The sequence below is a fragment of the Pocillopora damicornis genome, chromosome 14, assembly GCF_964200805.1.
Source record: "Pocillopora damicornis chromosome 14, jaPocDami1.2, whole genome shotgun sequence".
Lineage (NCBI taxonomy): Eukaryota > Metazoa > Cnidaria > Anthozoa > Scleractinia > Pocilloporidae > Pocillopora > Pocillopora damicornis.
The window spans coordinates 3,810,488-3,830,000 of NC_142683.1; the positions used below are offsets into that span (position 1 = coordinate 3,810,488).

At 37.2% G+C, this 19,513-nt stretch overlaps 3 protein-coding genes and 1 long non-coding RNA gene across 7 annotated transcripts in view; all 4 read right to left on the reverse strand.

Moving 5' to 3' along the window:
- Positions 1–67: 67 nt before the first annotated feature.
- On the reverse strand, positions 68–4,406 carry LOC149034050 (uncharacterized). The gene is made up of 7 exons (XM_089193381.1): positions 4,377–4,406; positions 3,749–3,859; positions 2,951–3,237; positions 2,657–2,692; positions 2,314–2,362; positions 2,045–2,069; positions 68–1,601 (listed from the first exon to the last, which is right to left on the reverse strand). Exons 2-7 carry the CDS (start codon positions 3,840–3,842, stop codon positions 1,139–1,141), a joined length of 954 nt encoding a protein of 317 aa, XP_089049507.1. The 5' UTR covers positions 3,843–3,859; positions 4,377–4,406; the 3' UTR covers positions 68–1,138.
- Positions 4,407–5,726: 1,320 nt separating this feature from the next.
- Positions 5,727–19,513, reverse strand: part of LOC149034051 (uncharacterized) — a 48,950-nt gene continuing 35,163 nt past the window's right edge. Inside the window, exons 5-9 of one of the 4 annotated variants that reach the window (XR_016182809.1) lie at positions 7,777–7,810; positions 7,527–7,650; positions 6,994–7,048; positions 6,180–6,260; positions 5,729–5,787 (exon numbers count right to left, since the gene is read on the reverse strand). Coding sequence is in view for 1 of the 4 variants with exons in the window: in XM_089193393.1 (XP_089049519.1) it covers positions 7,551–7,650; positions 7,777–7,810 (134 nt within the window). In the remaining 3 variants the exon portion in view is untranslated. Of the gene's footprint in view, positions 5,788–6,179; positions 6,261–6,424; positions 7,049–7,526; positions 7,651–7,776; positions 7,811–19,513 lie in introns of those variants that run through there. The other 3 variants (XR_016182807.1, XR_016182808.1, XM_089193393.1) reach the window with 3 other exon arrangements.
- Positions 8,307–13,403, reverse strand: LOC149034052 (uncharacterized). The gene is made up of 6 exons (XM_089193400.1): positions 12,918–13,403; positions 12,330–12,515; positions 11,255–12,166; positions 10,499–10,587; positions 8,990–9,048; positions 8,307–8,497 (listed from the first exon to the last, which is right to left on the reverse strand). Exons 3-6 carry the CDS (start codon positions 11,261–11,263, stop codon positions 8,403–8,405), a joined length of 252 nt encoding a protein of 83 aa, XP_089049526.1. The 5' UTR covers positions 11,264–12,166; positions 12,330–12,515; positions 12,918–13,403; the 3' UTR covers positions 8,307–8,402.
- Positions 14,548–16,816, reverse strand: LOC149034053 (uncharacterized). Its single transcript, XR_016182815.1, has 2 exons — positions 16,251–16,816; positions 14,548–14,706 (listed from the first exon to the last, which is right to left on the reverse strand). It is a non-coding gene; the product is annotated as an uncharacterized LOC149034053 (long non-coding RNA).

Genomic DNA, 19,513 nt, shown 5'->3' on the forward strand with positions numbered 1-19,513 from the left:
CGGAACATTTTGTCTTCGCGCTTTTATCAGCTTGGATTATATAACAATTACATTACTGGGTCGTGCGTGGTACTATTTTAAGCTTTTTTACTTTTCAAACAAACCAGCGAACAGCACTCTGCGAACGGTTATTGTAAGACTTCTTTTACCCTCCGAAGCGTTTCGTCTAACTGTCGTAAACTTCTTCAGAGAGTTTTACTGGTGAACATTAAAGGCCCGTATTTATCAGCCATAGTTGGCAGTTATTACGTGAAGAACGTTTTAAGCTGAAGGTGAGAAAAAGACTTGGGAGCCACGGTTTTTAATCTTTTTGTCACCTTGCCTTAAAACTTTTCTACAACTTCTCTAGTTCCTGTTCGTAAATCCGGCCAGGCCTTTATAGTGTTTGACCCACGCAATGGCCGCTAACCATGGCTTATAAATACCGGCGTGTAGTGTTTAAACGTAAAAATCCTTGAAGAAGTCCACAACAACTAGACGAAACACGTTGGAGAATAAAACAAGGTTTACAACGACTGTACTACAACTCTTTGACAGCAGAATAAACAGTCCCACGTGAAAGGGCTTCTCCGTAGCTTTCATTTGAATGGTCAAAAAGCGAGGTGACAGACAAACACAGTGACAGACAAACACAGTGACAGACAAACACAGCGAGTGACAGCAGAACTTTAAAAAGTAAAAGTAGAGTTGTGTGAAATAATTTACAAACAAGACGAGGAGTCGGATTCGTTCCTATCTCTAGTTATCTTCAATGTTAGCTCTTTCCTTCAAGGAAAAACGCACAGCACCGACATCAAAAACAAACGCAATACATTCACAAGAGCACATAGATAGCAACCGGCGGAAAACTGTCCGAACAAACGAATGAAATATTTTACATGGATGCATTTGAGAAGATAAATTATTTCACATCCTAATAAATGACATAACAGAAACGACAGAACTTTGTACTTACAATTATTCTCCGAGATTTAAAATGTTAATAACGCCTAAATACAAGCTAAGACTATTGGGGATTTTGCGACTGACCTCTCCACTGGATTGCCGTACCTTACTGAGGTCTTAAGTTTGTTTGAGGATTCACGTTAAAGTTCCCAGCGTTTTTATCTACCAATCCTTGAGGATTTCTTCCCTGTTGCTAGAATAAGTTCTGCAATTGATTCCATTTTTTCTTTTTCTTTTTGCTGCAGCCGGGTTTATGTTGGAAAGAGCCCATCCCATGCTCCACACCGACGCTTATGCGCTGTTGATAACCCAATGTCTGCATCATGGTCTGTGATTTCGAAGCTTGTTTCTGAGTAACTTCAACAGAATCCGACACGCTTGAACTTGAATGAGTTCCTTCTCCTTTATCAGGAGTTGAATCCGCTTGGGTATCCACGTCTTCTCCGAATTCCAAAGCACTGAAGTCACCAGTTTTTGACGGAGGGGTAGCACTCGAAGAGTCTTGCGGCATCTCAGTGTCTTCACTACAGGTAGAGTATCCCTGAGAAACGGGCGGAGTTCTGGATTCAGATGGATAGAGGGGCTTGGGGGAGTCCTGTAAACTCTTCATGAGGGCATCTAATTTTCCTGGAGAACCGATGTTCTCAATGGGAGTCCTACAGAAATACAATCATAGATCAGATCAGAGATTCAAAGACCATTAATAGAGTAACTTTTAATTGAGTTTCCAAAGTAATCTGGGTTTGTACTGGTTTTACTCTACTCTGCTCTATGATTGGTCCGAAAAAACTCGCGTCACTCTCTCGACCAATCAGATGCAAAACTAAAATCAATCACGCCTTGGTCGCCCGCATTTTCCTGCCTTTTGGGCGGTTTGCTTGTTTTTACTCCGAGTTCTCATTGGCTCTTCAGGGTATTTTCCATTCTTCTTTCCATAATAAGTACTTTGGTTTTGTTTTAAGGCACTCAATCGAAAAACGCTCTATCAATGGTAACCCTTAATTTCCAAGCCCAGATGGTGTAAAAATTTAGCTTCTGAACGTAGAAATTCTTCAAACCTGTTCTTTTTTTCAATCACTTATTCGATTTGTTGTCTCACCTTGCATGATCACCGTCACCACTTCCTGAAAAACAACATCAAATTAATCACTTTTTAACAATCAGTTTTTCCAAATTGTGATGATCCTCATGGGAAGTTAAGTTCTTTCTTTCTCCTGCCCCCGTGAAACAACAAATAAAATCTGAAAAAAACTTTGTCACACACATGTTTTACACAAAATTCACCCTCTGATGAAAATGCGTAACTATATCAGGGTTCCATGATCAAAAAACTGATCAATCAAGCAATAAACACGGTAATTTACCTACCTGCTGGGCTAGCTGCGACTAACAACTCGGTAACACGGTCTTGCTTGGCCTGAACAAAGAGAATCAGACGATCATGCAATTGAATGTCAAACAAACAACAACAACATTTCAGACCATCTACCAAATTGCAAAAGTTAAAAGCAGCAAAATGAAATGCGATACCAACACTCTGGCTAACTAAGAATAGACTCTTTTTTTTCAACAAGAGAGTTTCACCCTCTCCTTTTGCATCAACGATCGGCTTTAATAAAAAAGCTAAAACGAAGACAAAATACAAAATAAATAAATAAAAACGGAGAGGAAAAATGCCCACTGTTTCGAGTGTCACTTAAATAATACTTACTGGAGTTGCAGTTTTCTTCCGTATTCGGTAAACTTCCTACAAACAAAAAGAAGGCAAAAGATGCCCCAGTTTTAGCGCGTTAGACTCTGGCTCAAGGGATCTGAAGTAAAGCTCTAGTTTGTTGAGTCGAGTTCGCATGAGTTACAAACAACCACACCAGCTAGTAACTCACGGTGTTTTAAAAACGTATAACCTTTCTGGTAAAACTCAAAACAGAATAGAAAACTCAAAACAGAATAGAAAATTCAAAACAGAAAAGAAAATTCAAAACAGAATAGAAAATCAACAGGATACCTGTACTTGAAAAAGCTTTGTGTTTGAAAATTCTCTCGGTTTCCTTTTCCCTCTCTTCGTTTCCTTGGACAAATTTCTATGAACATTCCAATTTTTCTCGCTTATTTTGCGAGATTTATTATTGTTTTCGTGTTTTCCATTGACTTTTGCGCGGGAAATTGGCGTACAGCCGACAATGATTGATCTCTTACGCATGCCCAACGTTTGACCGCCATGTTGTTGTGTTCCAAGCCGAGACACCTTTTTTACTCCCACAATGCCTCTCTCCCCCCAGGGGTACTGGCAAGCTAGTGGGTAAGATTTGAAATAATGCGAATAGATAAGTTGTGATAGATCAGTGAACGTACCCCTAGTTGCTTGACGCACAAGAACGCAGGCATAACCACAAGCAGATGTGGTCTCTTAGCCTGTAGGACTGTAACACCCCACAACAAAAAATGTATACATCGGCAAAACAGTTCACATTGTATAAAACTATATATGAGATAAATATATAATCACTGGCAAAAAACTCTAACTCCATAAATACTCTTCAGGAATACCATTCCACAGTTTTGCCCTTGTGACTTCCCCCTCCAGTCTCTCTTCAAAATTTCTGACAAACCAAACATCATTGTACATGTACACTGTGCATGTTGATAATTGACACACTAACAAATCCTTGACGTGCATACAATTCTTGCTACACTGGTGTAGCAAATTTGCTTTCTTGTTGAACATTCTCCGCAATGATCATTCCTGTAATTCTCCTGAGCTACTATATAACTCTATAAGGAGAAAGTACACATTGATCATCACCTCTAACTGAAGTTTCATTTTCTTTCCTCCACTGTCCACCATCCAGCTCCAAAGTAGAGAAAGCCCCTGATACCTGAGGAACCCTTTTAAACATGACTGGTCTGTGGTGTGCTATAAAAACAAAACAAAAAACAATCAAACAAACTTGTAGACAAAGAGCACAAATTTTAAGCAATTGAAAAACCACATTTATATGCTACAGAATGTTAGTTTCCAGCTGTTTTCAAGAAAGGTTGTTGGAAAAAGGACAAAATTACACAAACAAACTTGTTGGTCATCTGGGGTTTGGTGATCAATGAATTTTAATAAGTCAAATAAATAAATATATTCATTAAACCCACCGTGCCTCTTCCTTACAGGGATGCTTTCTCAGATTTGCTACTGTAAAATCCTGAGGTCTAGTGACAGTGACCTGGAAACTACCTGCAATACTTTTTGTGGTTATCTTGTACTCTTAAATGCTATTTTCCAACAACTTTGCCTGTTTATACAAACTTTTATTTAATCCATACATGGATATTTTAAGCAAGTCCATACACAAAGAATAAAAATCCACACATGCTGCTCTATGCCAAGTTTTTCATTTGAATAAAAGCTCTTGTTTTCAGCAAGATTTAATTCGGCCAACCTTCTTTGAGAGGGATTCTACAAGAGACACATGGAACTGGTTATCAAATACCTGTAGGATTTTCAGAAGCACTATCCTCTGTTCCATAGTCTTTGCCCGCACCATCAATCTGGACAGCCTCAATGCCTGGTTACTGTGTACCAACCCTCTGTGATCACCTGGAAGTTTCTCAACCTCATCTTCCGACTTAAAACAAAGTTAGAGAATAATGTCTTTTGGTGAAAAAATTGATTGTAACAACAGCTTTGTGAAACAAAAAAAAGTGCCACAAAGTTCAGTTGCAAATTCATATCATAGACATCAACTTGCAATCTGGTAGGTGAAATAATATGGAATTTCATCAATCATCACGCTAGATCATGTTTTCTAAAACTGCCTCAAATTTGACAAAAGTTGTGACCCATTTTTAAGCCCATTTTTAAAGGGAATTTCCCTTCACTTCCAAGTGGTTATTTACTAATAGAACTCTGTATCTCATAATAGAAAACATACATGCAAATGAGCAATCTCATCTGGGACAAGCTAAAGAACAAAATTTCATCAAATTCATTTGACAAATTCCTTGTTTGCTTTTTACATCTCCTCCTTGGTGAGCTTGTGATAGGTGGGGTTGCTTACATGGAGAAAGAAAAGAAAAGCACAAATTACACCTAAATTGTGTGACCTTATACCTCTACAGTCTAGTATCAGTATGCAGATTCTCTGTACTGTTCTCTATACATTTCATAAGGTGTTGACAAGGAGAGTTTGTTTAAAAGATCTGATTGTTAATTCTCCCCTCTAGCTGCTACACATTTCCTTGTAAATTAGTTACAAGAATTTGATGTTAGATCAAGATAAAAACTTAACCCTGATAAGTTTGAGTATTCTCATCATTGGTTTATTGGATAGTGTATGAATATTAAAGGAAGAAGTTATATGTTCAATACTTCTGGGAGTTAATGGGTAAATATGTGACTCAGGGGGGATATCAAAGGGAGAAAGTAAATCCTGGTCACTCTCAGGGTTGTAATTAAAAATCTTTTTGCATACTTATTCTTTCCACTGTGTTCTTCAGAGGTGTTTGCTTGTCTCCTCCAATAAATCCACGACAATTTGGTGCTTCACATTATGGCAAATCTGAGCAACTTTCCTGATTAATGACAAAAATTATAACTTATTATGAATTTTTTGTAAGCCTCTTCTCCCAAGTTGAGAAGGGATCATCTTTCTGTGTGACTGCTGTAAAGTTCCTTAAATTTTAAAATCTCTCAGTTTAGTGTCACCTACAGACATGAAGCTTTTACAGTATAGCATGTACATTGTCCACCTACCTGTAATGCTGCAGTTTATAATCAAACATGAGCTCTGCACCAGCTGGGATAGGTCTCTGAGTAAAAAATCCAATCCTCAACAAGCCATGGACAGTCCACTATGAGAAGCAAAAGAACAAAACCCACTCAGTTCCGATCTTAACCCTTTACACCCGAACATCAGTATGCACACTCTCCAAACTGCTCTCTAAACAATTCCTAAGGGGCTGACAAGGAGAATTTGTTAAGCAATCAAGAACTTCTTCAGTTACTGATCATGACCTTTATTCTCATGACCTGCAGGTTTGATTCAGGGATAATATTGTGAGGAGAAATTGGATGCTAGTCACTCTTAAGGGTTAAAGGATTTAAGTACAGCTGTAGATGTATTTTCTTTCAGTTTCCTGTCAATCAATCTACTATAGATTACCCCTGGAAAAAGAAGTGAAAAGCTGGCATTATTGATCATAATATAAACTGGTAAAATGGACTGAACAATTTATTAAACTACCTTTTGAGTTTCACGGTTTGAGTCACAGCTGTGATGGTTGATAAACTGAGACAAGTTCCCCTTGTAGGTGGCATCAATTAGCTGAACAAAGAAGTAATTTTAAAGAAGCTATAACTCATTAAGTAACAAAACCATGAACTATTAATAGTGATTAGTCCACCTACATGTACTGTATTACGTATAATATTTAAAAAGATGGGTTCTTATTGGAAGGACTGGGCACTGAATTGAGGGGGGTGCTAATATTACTCTCCCGTACTGATTGCCCTATGGTTGAGGCAATAGAAACAGGTTTTCCTCGTGCCCCTGTTATTTAGGAAAGTGAGAAAGGAGGGGGGAGGTGCTTCTTTTAAGATGGGTGCTTAAAGCCTGAGGGATGGACATCTGTTTGGGAGAGGGTGCTTATCAGAGCTTAGGCTCTGATTCAAGGAATAAGCATATATCAAAATTTAATTTCCCACAATGGATGATTTCAACATCATTTACTCAAGCTCAATGCTAGGTGTAAGTCACATATAAATCTAGTAAACAACTGGGCTGGCTATGGAGTTCCTTGTAACTCAGTTGATAAAGAATTTGAAAATGATAACAGGCTAGAGATCATAACATTGAACTGACTGCAGTACATGCCATTTAAATATGTTCTTTGTCAAAACAGTTGACAATTGAATTACAGTTAACCCTGTAACTCCCAAGATCTGATTGTTAATTCTCCCCCGTAGCTGCTTCACATCTCCTTGTAAATTGGTTATGAGAACTTGGTGCTAGATCAAGATAGCAGCTTCTCCCTGATAAGTTTGAGTATTCTCATTACCTGTTTGCTGAATAATGTGTGGATATAATAGGGAGAAGTTTCTTGTCAATCACTTCTGAGAGTTAAAGGGTTAAGCAGGATTTTAGATACGAATCACAGAAGGCAGCAAGGAGGAGGGACTAAGGAGAGAAGGGATACCTCCTGACATGTACACAACCACTTGAAGGGATCTAGGGGTACACCAACCCTCCTCCCACCCCTCCATCCATAAAAATGCTAAAACTTGGGTCGCAGAGAATGCATTTGTGCACTTTGAAGTAATAATCAGGTTATTTCAGTGAAACTAATCATTGTCGTTTCATTCAGCAAAAGGAGCAAAATCATATGAAGTGGCCTTCTAGGTTAACAGACCACCAGCCCTTCTTGAAATCCTGCTCACTTTTACTAAGATGTCATAACTGTTTGGTATAGTGATCTACTGATCAATTCTGGGTTTGAAAAGCCTTAAAATGACCAAAGAATTTATCAGCACTCATCACAGCAGTGCTGTTATTGTCTCTACTTAGGAAAAGGTTAAGATTTCCACTCCTTACCTCATCAGCTCTCAATGTCATGAATTAGTAGTGTCTTCTGTTTTCTCTATCATAATGCTCTGCTCTTTCCTGGAAATCTTTATAGTGCAGGACTTCTCCACAGTACTCCATACCAAACTGATCCCTGAACAACAGTTACAATTTTTAATTGAGTGACAAAAGTATTGGGGATTGGTTTTGTTTTTTGCTATACTCTGCTCTGTGATTGGTCCAAAATAAAAAAAGAAGGTGAAAACACAAAATTACTGACCTGCAAAATTGAGTACCAATAAGGCATTTCTTTCCTGAAGATAAAAGTAAAAATATAAACTTACAATTCCAGATCTTCAAGAGTTCTCAATCCCCAGCCTTTCTTCTCTGTTTTAAACACTTCAACTTTCACTTTACAGCCCTGCAAAAAGTGCTGTACATGAACATAAATTTGAAATCCTCTCATGGCTGATATCAGCATATAAGAATCATCTCTCATGAAAGCATATTTAACTCCCAAAAGTGATTAAGATGAAACTTCTCCCTGTAATATCCATATATCATCCAGAAACAGGTAAGGAGAAAACTCAAACTTATCAGGTAGAACTTGTTAAATTGATCAAACACCAAATTCTCATCACTACTTTAAAATGAAATGTGTAGCAGCTAGAGGAGAGAATGAACAATCAGATCTTAGGAGTTAAAGGGTTAAAATACCCATTATCTTTGTTAAAGAGGCAGTTGCTTCAACAGCTAACCCTTACCATTTCATTAACATTGATCTTAATGTTGTAATGATAGTTTCACTAACCTGTTTCACATCTCTCAACAAGCACTTCTGCTGCTACTATTTGGAGATCAACGTAATCGGCGATGACGATGTGAGAAGGAAGACTTTTGGCAAAATTAACCAACAAGAGAGGAAAAGATACCAACGTACCATTCTATCATCAACAATCTGTTAAGACAGTCCTTGCCACAACCACTAGAACATGGATCAACTGTTAAAAAATATATCAATATGTTCAACAAAAAAAATCATGTTTCCATGCATCTGTTCAGTAAAAATTGGATCAATGTCAGTATCTGATCAACTGAGCACCTACCCCTCTCCTAACCCAACATTAATCCTAACTTGTCATCCGTTGACTGTGGTTGAATTAGGGGAGGAGTAGGTGTGCAGTTGTTCAGATACTGACATTGATCCAGGAGACCACAGACGATGTTGAAATGTGGTATAAGAACAAAAAAAATAGCACACAAGGCACAGCTGAGTGTGTCACTGATGTTTGTACCTCAATATAAATGTGGAATTTATTCAAAGAATCTATTTGTTTTATACCATAAAAAGGCATAGGGCAGGTCATGCTCAGCTTATCTCAAAAAATATGATTAAGAAGACCTCAACAGTTGGTTGCTAAGTTCACGTACTGTAAAATGCACATAACCATATTCAGCATATAGTGAAGTCTGTGAAACAGCCATTATCTGACCAGGATCTAAGGTACAATCACACTGCATTCTGTGCACTTCCTTATTGACTTTCTTCTTTCTGAAACATGAAATGAAAAACATGGTAATTGTGAAGAAGAGCTCCCCAAAAAACCTGTCGGCCGACAGTTGGCCGTCTGTCGGCCGACAGGTTTTGCCTGAAATATAGGCTACCTGTCCGCCGACTGTTGGTAATGTGTCGGTAACCTGTCGGTAGCTTGTCGGTAGCTTGTCCGTGAAACGTTAACACAAACCTTAATGTTTTCTCTCGGTTTTCGCTTGAAAACGACATCCAACATGTTTAATATGTTGACAATTGACTTTCAAGATTTGGTGGCTCCTAAAGGAGCCGTTTTGTGAGTGGTGAAATATACAAGATATTTCACTCGTAGAATCGTGCCTCGCTTGATACAACATCCAACATGTTTAATACGTTGACAATTGACTTTCAAGATTTGGTGGCTCCTAAAGGAGCCGTTTTGTGCATGGTGAAATATACAAGATATTTCACTCGTAAAATCGTGCCGCGAACTTCATTGGCAACAGCTGCCCCTCTCTCCTCATGTTGCTCATGACCGGGATGTAGCGCCGAAGTCTTTTGCGATTCTTAGATTGTCTGGTGTGTTGTAAATTACGCAAGTGATATATCCTATACGCATCTGATAACATTTTGGAAAAAACGTTTCTTTACATACTACCAACTTTGCCGTCGATCGGTAAGTAGGTGAAGTCTGTCGAGTCATACATCACCATTACGGATTGTTATGTCACGTTAACTGTTCGTTTTTAACACAATTTTTCTTTTTTCTTAACCTGTCGGTAGACTGTCGATTAAATTATCTTCCCATGCGATTCTTAGATTGTCTGGTGTGTTGTAAATTACGCAAGTGATATATCCTATACGCATCTGATAACATTTTGGAAGAAACGTTTCTTTACATACACCAACTTTGCCGTCGATTGGTAAGTAGGTGAAGTCTGTCGAGTCATACATCACCATTGCGGATTGTTATGTCACGTTAACTGTTCGTTTTTAACACAATTTTTCTTTTTTCTTAACCTGTCGGTAGACTGTCGATTAAATTATCTTCCCATGCGATTCTTGGATTGTCTGGTGTGTTGTAAATTACGCAAGTGATATATCCTATACGCATCTGATAACATTTTGGAAGAAACGTTTCTTTACATACTACCAACTTTGCCGTCGATCGTTAAGTAGGTGAAGTCTGTCGAGTCATACATCACCATTACGGATTGTTATGTCACGTTAACTGTTCGTTTTTAACACAATTTTTCTTTTTTTCTTAACCTGTCGGTAGACTGTCGGCCGACTGTCGGTCGACTGTCAGCCGACAGTCGGCCGACAGGTTTTGTGGGGAGCTCTTCTTCACAATTACCAAAAACATGTTGCCCTGGTAACAGTAACAAGTTGTTTGAAGGGTAGAAAACTCAACTATTTTACACTATGAAATAGTTAAACACTGCTAATAGTAATTAAACATAAAACCCACCTGTTAAATAAGTACTCATTCTCCTCAATATGCTCATAGTAAGGTGGTTGACATTCTTCAGCTGAAGAAATGATGTGCTCCTCAGACACCTGGAAAAGTAACAGCATTCATAGGTATTTTCAGGTACTTTCAATGTTAACAGTGGAAAATTTCAGGAACACCCATGGACTTCAAGATATATTGTAACTATCTAATGCTTCACACAACAAGTGGAGTGACAGATAAACAATATACAAATGGATTTCAGGATGCCATGCCTCTTCACAATGATCTGTTTCCTGTTTGAAATGCCTCGGCCTTCAAATATTCACTGCAGTGTACACAGTTTAAGAAAACCACCAAAGTGTTTCACTTTGACCAACTTTCCTGCCGATGATGCTCTACAGTTTCTCAAAACTACCGATGAATAACCTTGCTCACAATCTTGGTCAGATTAGTTCTCTTCCCAACAGCGTAACGATTTGTAAACTTTGCCCCATTTACTAGAGTTACAATTCCAATGAACTACACTCAATCAAACTGTTTTGTTCCACTCTCATATTCACCCATTTACAATGGGTGTAAAGAGCTACTCTGCATAACTTGTAAGAAATCACTCTCTTATACTATATTCCCTACATTGTGATTGGTTGTTGCTAAGTACTGATTGAAAAGGTTATTCAAGGTTGCGTCAATCATGCAAACCAATCAATGTAAAAAAATTACGAAAGGTGGTGCTTCTAGCTCTTGACATAATGTTCACACTCATCAACTAACATGTGTCATGCACGAATCACAAAGTCTCGGATAACAAGCAGTGTAATGATCCGCAGCAGCAGCTGGTTACTGAAAAATATATACAGCATTCAAAAAGTTGGGTGACCACCAGAAAAAAAAAATTGGAGTGAGACCACCTATAATGAGACAAAGTCGGGCAATTTTACGTTGCTCAATTTAAGAGACATTTTCTCCCACAGAGTTTCCACTGAAACTATTATCTACCTTGACTCTGAATGAGCCAGAAGCTTATCCATAGAAAACAAAGAACACAAAAGAAGTGGGCTGTCTAAAAAGACCTATTTCAGGTTTATGCAATTTTTGACAATTTCAAGTTAAAATTTCCCTTTCTTGTGCCTTTCAGTTATTTATACAATTTATATGCACAAGATGTGTAGCTCAAGTTTGCTAAAACTTTAGGTTAACTGATTTTGTTGTTATCGAAGTACCCCACTGTGTAGGTGAATCTTGGATACATAACAAATTGATGAGTTGGCTCATTATAATGCACTTATGATAGTTTTGTCCTTTATGACGCGAGAGAGCAAGATAGTGAGTCTGAGTCCAGTAAGCTTCTTTGAACACAAACTTTAATCACTTGAGAGGCAGGTTACCTTTAGAGCTAACGAAACAACAACAACGCGATAGCGACTCTCTTATTATAAAATATGTTTTTGTTCCCGTGTAACCCGAGAACTGACACGTGAGTAGTCCGAAGTGATTACATAACCAGTCCAGAAAGTTACATAACAGTTGAGAGTTACATAAGAAAGAAAAAGCAAACGTTGATGTCCTGAAGGTTTTTGTTGCATATCATAACAATGATGACTTAAGTTTCCAACTCAGATCTGTATGAATCAATGGAAGACATCACACATTGTCTACCTTTTAAAGTTATGGGAACTTGCTATTCTGAAAAATAACAGAAAGCAACAGGTAGCCTATGAGTATCACTATGAACATAATAAACACATCTTTGCTAATGATAATGCTGAACCTGACAAACCCTATAACAAAAATGCAATTGCAGTACACATAATTTTTTCCTCAGACTATGAGAAAGTTGGCTATTTACCCACTGAACTAACAAGATTTGTACATCCTCAACCAAAGGATCCAAAGCTTGAGGTAACAGTGAAGCAAATCAGGTTTTGTACCACATTTCCTATGAATGGTTTTTCCACAACTGATCTATGGGAGAAGCCATGCAGTGATTAAAGCCAGCCGCAGAGTAATCCTAACCCTAAGTAAAGAGTGAATCCTGCAAAATGGCAAAATTAAGGAGTTCTATTTAATTTGTGCAAGTAATTTCAATGAGAGAGATATCTGTTTCATGTAAAGTTTCACTTGCATCACAGGCATGGCACTGTCTGGTCAGAATAACCTTCTGGCCCTCTTATTGCCCTGATTTGTTATGGCCTTGGCTATATAAATATACCGCTGCACAAATAAGATATTTCTGACAAAGTTGAAGTTAATAAAAACAGTGATGAATCTAGTGTCACAAAGTGATGTATAACCACAGGCAGCCCAAGCTCCAGCTGTGAGATGATCAACTAGCAAAATAAGAGTCATGGCCAAATTACAAGATTTTGTATGGGAATATTTCCAACCGCTGTTAGGAATAAAAAGTACGGTCAATTTCTCAATAAAAATACCTCACCTTACTTCCACAGTATATCGCTTGCTGTCTGACCACTTACTATGTTGAAAAGAACCCATTTTGGTCCAACGCAGAATCCAAGCACGTATACTGTAGTTTCATTTCAATTCACTTCAAACTTAACCTTCCCCGTGAAACCGAAGTACGCCGCGGGTTTAGACGCGTACCCATTAACCTTGACGCACGACCACTGAAAAGGTCAGCATTAGATTCCATCCACCAAAACCACCTCGGTCGAGAGGGACTGAGATGGAATATTTAATGACTTGTAAAACATAACCGAAGATTCTCGGAAATCCGTAAGTGATGTAGCCGAACATCCGAAGCTGTAAATCCCATGATTCGAGGAACAAACATAAACAACATAGCGAGAATTTTAAGTCGCGAACCATTGCTTGATGGTAGACATGCAGATAATTTAGGATACGTAAATTCTGTTGATGAGGCGCATAAACTTATTGCGGAATTAAAACAGGGTTGACGACGAAGTTTTCTTTCTTTAAAGCTGTCAAAGGTTTTGGGAACACCGGTGTGTATATATATATATATATATTGATATAGCTCTTTGGCATTACAAAGCTTTGATATCGCTATTGTGCATTCTCACTAGTTTGGATGATACCACAATTGTGGAATCATTCGGGTTAACTTAATGCTTACACCTCCTTATAATAATAATAATAATGACAATCTTTAATGAGGAAACTTTTTCACTAAAAAGTGGTTTACAAAAAGGACCTCGAAAATTAAAAATTAAAAATTTACAATGAATAAAAATGCTAAAAGATGCTACTAAAAACTAATGTATCTTATGTGTAATACAAAACTTAAATCAATGAATTAAAAATCTGACGCTTCAAAATATTTACATTATCAGAGGCTCGTATAGTTTTGTCCAGCGAGTTAAAATCACTTACAGCATGATAGCCAGTTCTTTGTTTGCCCCAGTTTCTTTTAACGGATGGAATTTTGAGGTTTGCTTTATTTCTTGTGTTGTGCTTTATTTCTTGTGTCGGACAGAAGTCACAAAATACTCGGGGAAGATGCACGAGATATTTAAGGAGCAAAAATTCGATTTTACTGGTGTGCCTTTCCTAATTTTGGGAAGGAAAGTGTTCAATTGCCAGCATGGCATAGATAAAACAGCTGGAGAGAAAAAGAAAACGAAAAGATGCAGAAGAAGTACTGTATATAATAATTTCTTTTTATCCTCAACCTTTGTGTTACTGTCAACTATGGCTTGCTAATTCGAAAGGTCAAATACATGAATGGGTCATATGACATTAATCTCAGGATACTTTTATGACAAACGTGATAACAGTTCAACCTTGGCTAAATTGAAGATGGTGTAGAAGTTAACAATTATAAGAACTTTTCTCTAACATATGCTGCTGACAAAGGAGAAAATATATGCAATTCTGCATTTTTTGCTTTCTATCAAGCAATCATATGTTGGCTCCTATGACACTTCCATTTTGTCACATTCCAAAAAATAACTTGAGAAATACACTGTCACTCATCTTACACTGTTATATTTACCTATTACAGAAGGCCGGAAACAAAGATTTTGTTTTCAAGAAAATAAGATTTCTTGTCCAAAACCCAAGGAAGTTTGACTGCAAAGCACAGATAAAAATGTGAGAAATTTTATTTTTTCAGAGAACAAGGTAGTTTTACTCATGTATAAACAGAACAAATCCGGTTTAATAAATCAGATATGCGGCATGACTCCTTTTCTTCCATCCCCACTCAAAACAAGCAAACACACCTATAGAGGTTCCAGTCTGGTCTGCAAAGGAAAAGGAGGAAGGTGATCACTGCAAAATTGAGGATTAGGGTCCTTATTTATAACATATTGATTATTGTATACTGATATCAAGAAATTAAGGTTGAAAGTAGCAGCCAGCTGAGTTATAGTTTGAGTTTTATCAAGTCTATTACTTTGTTAAATTTAGAGTAACCTTGTCTTGAGAGAGGGAAATTGAGGAGCTGTAATATACTTATCATCAATTAGGGAACACAAAGAAAAATTTATTTATAGAGATTTTTGAAGGAGAGGGGTAAGACTTGTGACAAGCTGGCAGACATATAAATAAACTTTACTGCTAAATGGGTTACAATATAAAGTTCTCAGTATTTGGATCAGCTAAGGCTCAACTTAAACTTTGCTTTAGCTTCAAGTTTAATCCTTTTGTGGTTTCCTTTTTCTGTGTTTATTTTTCAAGTTATGTTACACAGAAGAACACAAAAATGACAAGGGATGTTTTTGAATATTAAGAGGCTGGAATAAGCTAGAAACCAAAACTGAATTTTAAACAGTACAAAGTTAATTTGGTCTTCCAATGTTATTTAATTTTAACCATTAATAGAATTTGCTATTTAAATTTATTCCCTCCATTTTTCTGGATATTGTGAGCAAAAACAAACAATTATCACAAAATGCATGGTATACAATGGTTTAATTCACCAATGTGGCAAAGGCCTTTCACTGTCCATCCATAAAAAGGGAAATAATTTGTAAAATGTAAGACATTCTGCATCTTGAGTGTATACTTATTCATCCATGTGAAATTAAAGGTTACTTGACATAAATGTGAAAGATTTATAGGATTTTCAGACCCCTAATAACAATTACTGATGTGCTGATTTGTTGTACTTTAAGGTTATGATTTTAGTGGAAAGAGTGGAAGAAATTTCTGGACCTGGAATTTTGTTGCAAATGTCTTTTTAAGTCAGTTTAAGTCAGTTAAAAACTCTCCTGTTTCAAGATTACATGATTGCCACACCAGAACCTTTTGTATTCTATATTGTGCACCATGTTATGATTATGGTTTCAATAATAAAAGGTGCTGACTCAAGAACTTTGCAAAATATCTCTAAGTACATACAAAGAAATAGATTGTTGTTATGTACTCCAAATAGCAGGTCACATCAGTCTTCTGTAAGGAAGTAGCAGAAATTGCTATGGTGGTTTTAGTGGATGGAGAGAAACATCCACCAAAACCACTTTATTCTATGTGTTATGAGTTATGATAATCATTGTGGACGTTTGGTCGGTCAGCAATTGCGCACCATAAAAAATAATTAGCCAGAGCACTAACTGCTAATTAGTGGTATAAATCTTTTGTCTCCCTGAACATCTAACAGTGGCTATAGATAAAATTAAAAAAATATATTGTTGATGGTTTTGGTCAAAGTTTTGGTGGATGTTCCCTAATGACATCCACCAAAACTACGTAACATCTGGGCACCTTTTAAATACGTGAAATATCTGCATAAAAATTGCGTAAAATATTTTATAATACTACAATTGAACAATAAATTAATACTTACCATTTCTCGAGTAAAAAGTTTTGACGCAATTTCCCAAACAAATAATACACTTCGGTCATCGGGATAAGTCGGCATGTTGTCGTAGCTTCGTAATTTTCAATTAGTGTAACAAGTCATGAGTTGTCCATCATTCCATCTCAGTCCCTCTCGACCAAGGTGGTTTTGGTGGATGGAATCTAATGCTGACCCACTGAAAACCAGCTTCGCAATCCTTCCTCCTTTATAAACTGAGCCTCGCCGGGATCACACCGTAACTTGGCACCCGTGGTTCTAAGACAATTTCTTCATGCCAAGTGACGACTAGATTTCTGAGCTAAAAGACAATGTTTTCGCTGCTTTATTAACACGCGACAAGTACTATTCAAGATAATTACACGATTGAATTACGTGACAGAGTCACTAGTCACGGTGTGTTTCAGTGTGTGCTGTTATCGCCAGTTGTACCAAATAAAATCCTGTAGTTTGGTTCTGAAATGTTCTTACAGTTTTGAATAGCGTAAGCTGTCAGAACTCAAATATGAAATAACAGAAGCCAAATTTTTAAAAAAGAGTTTGTCATTTAAATGTTGACCGAGAGCGCTAATCAAATTATGATATTCGATACGTTGTTGTTGACGTCTTTCGTCACGAGATTGTAAAATTTATCAAATTTTGGCCTTTTAGAATATTTAAAGTATTAATCGGTGTGGACTAAAAGCTCTTTCCCACTATCTTTTAAACTTAAAACGGTTAAAATCTGAGATTTATTGAGCTACCTATATAAAACGGTCGGAGTTTGCTCAATGAACTAATTTGCATAATCGGCTGTCACGCTAGCAAAATCGCTAATAATTTGAAGTCACCACGGCGAAAAAAATTAATAGGTGCAAGATGTATTTATATTTTTCTGCTGCCAAACATCTTATTAGAAGAAACCAAGCGGAGTTTTCAATGGTTTGGTCTGGACTTGAGCAATATCAACTAAGAAAGAGAGAACACTTTTGACCAATTTCAGAAAGCTGTCGACTAACGAGTGTCTAAATAAATTATGACGAACCTCTGAATAAACGAATATCAAAATTGAAATGCGCTTTATACGCCTTATATATCACACAGTTTAAGAATGCAAAATATTTTTTTGCTGCATGCGGTGTGATACGAGGACCGGGCTTTTCAACTTTTGAAATTTTCCATGTCGCAAGAGGTCAAAAAAGGGCCTTTTGCAGCTTTGTCTTTTGAGAGCTGTAAAAATTTTGTTTTAACATAGAGATTTCAAGAAACTAATATGGTTTTATTTACTAGCTACCAAAGATACTTTATTGGGCAAAATTTGAGGGAAAACTTTGTTCCGATGCGAAATGCCTTTGGACCGCTCTTACAGAGATCGCCTCTTAATATGAAAACAAACAAATTAATTTACTTCCTTGATTCTTCTGCAGTTGCCCTTGGAGCGAGTTTATTCGTTTTCCTCGCTTGGCTCTTAAGCTTACCGGTTTGCCATTAATTCATATCTGACGGTGGAGAATATTTCCATGTTCATGTTGGATAGTTTCTCGCAGTTTCCGCGCCAAGGGAAATGTCAATGAAAAGGGGCTCATTGCATACATTAGACTGACGGCTCCACAAATAAAAGATTGTCCAGCGCTTGGTCTAATAAAAACCTTACACAAATCGGCCAACGACAAGCGGACAAATTTAATAAGTAATTGATAATACTTAAAGGACCTTTTCCACTGGCGCTTACGTTTGGCCGTTACGTTCAGCGGGCCTGGGGAAGAGAATGTCTATGGAACCTACAGCCGAACAGGAACAGACAACCACATTTTATTAGCTGCCTGATATGACTGACGTATGACGTGTGTTGGAAAAAACTTTAAGGACAAAAAGAGATGGTTAGAGTTATTTTCGAAACAGGGCACTGAAGGCTACAGATTGTCGTAAGTACTGTCTGTGAAAACACCTGATTCACTTCCATCATGATTAGAACATCGGTTTTTAAAACTGCTTCAAACCTCGTCCTGTTATGAATGATGTGATAAATGACTTGGCGGAAGAGAATTCTGAGATATGCGATAAAAATTGAAAGAAATTCATAAACGGCAAAGTCGGTTAAAGGTTTTTAAGCCCACTTAGACCTACCAAACATTGACTAAATTCGACGAATTAACTGCTATTTTAACCGACACTGGACATGATGATTTCTTACAAGCTACCTTCTTTGAAGATTAAATTCCGACATCATCTGAGTTAGCCGAAGGGCAATCTACTAACGCACCAACCTTGCGCAGAATTCCAACCGTTATGTGAAAAATATGAATTCCGAATGGCCATCACAAAATCTTAAATGAAATTCATTTTGTTTTTTCCAATGAAGGAAAGATAAGGAGAGACGGATATTTGTTATCCTACTTTTAATGCGGCGCCATATATTTCGGTTTTGTACGTCTAACTTTTTTACCGATGACAATTGTGAGCATGCAAAAATGAAACAATTAATTTTTGTTACAGGTAACATCCGGTCTCAGTACACATTGTTTTGCAAGAACTGTTGGGTTCTTAACCCAAAATTACAATCAAGACTTGTTACAGTACTGAATTGAAGCTTCTGTCTTGAAACGGTAAGCTATTTGGCCTTCCTGAATAGTCTAAGAAGGTAAAGCTGTTGTTACCAATTTTGACAACTTGAAGGAAAAATGAGAACTGTGATCAGAGTTATTTAACAAAAAACAAAAAAAAAAGAAACTTTTAAACTCTCAGATAATATTTTGAGGAATTGGGGCTTTTGACCCGTGATGTGCAGGCCGTTCACAGCGAATACAGCAGAACTGGAAACGATTTGAAAATTAAATTTTTGTCTAACACTAAACGGATGATTGCGCCGGGCGATATCCTTAGTTTCCGCTTGACGCTATAAAATCCAAAATTACAAATATTACGGCACACAAGAGTAATGACGTTTTACCCCGAAAGGAAAAAAACGCATGAAAAATGAAACTTTTCGCCAGCCATAAACATGACCTGCAATGCTTTTCCTAAATATTTAAATAGTTGGCTCAGGAAGATATCATGAATGTATAAAAATCTTGGTATCGAGTGATTGTTTCTCTCCTGAGTCGTCAAATAAGTCTTTGCAAGAACGCAACGCGTAACGTATTATTTTTATGTCGAAAAGAAACAATATTCATTTACTTTACGATCATTACATTTGTAGTCTATGAGAAGGAACAAAACTGGCCTCCTCAAATTAACTACACCCCATCAAATTTTGTCCGAAATTTGGGCGA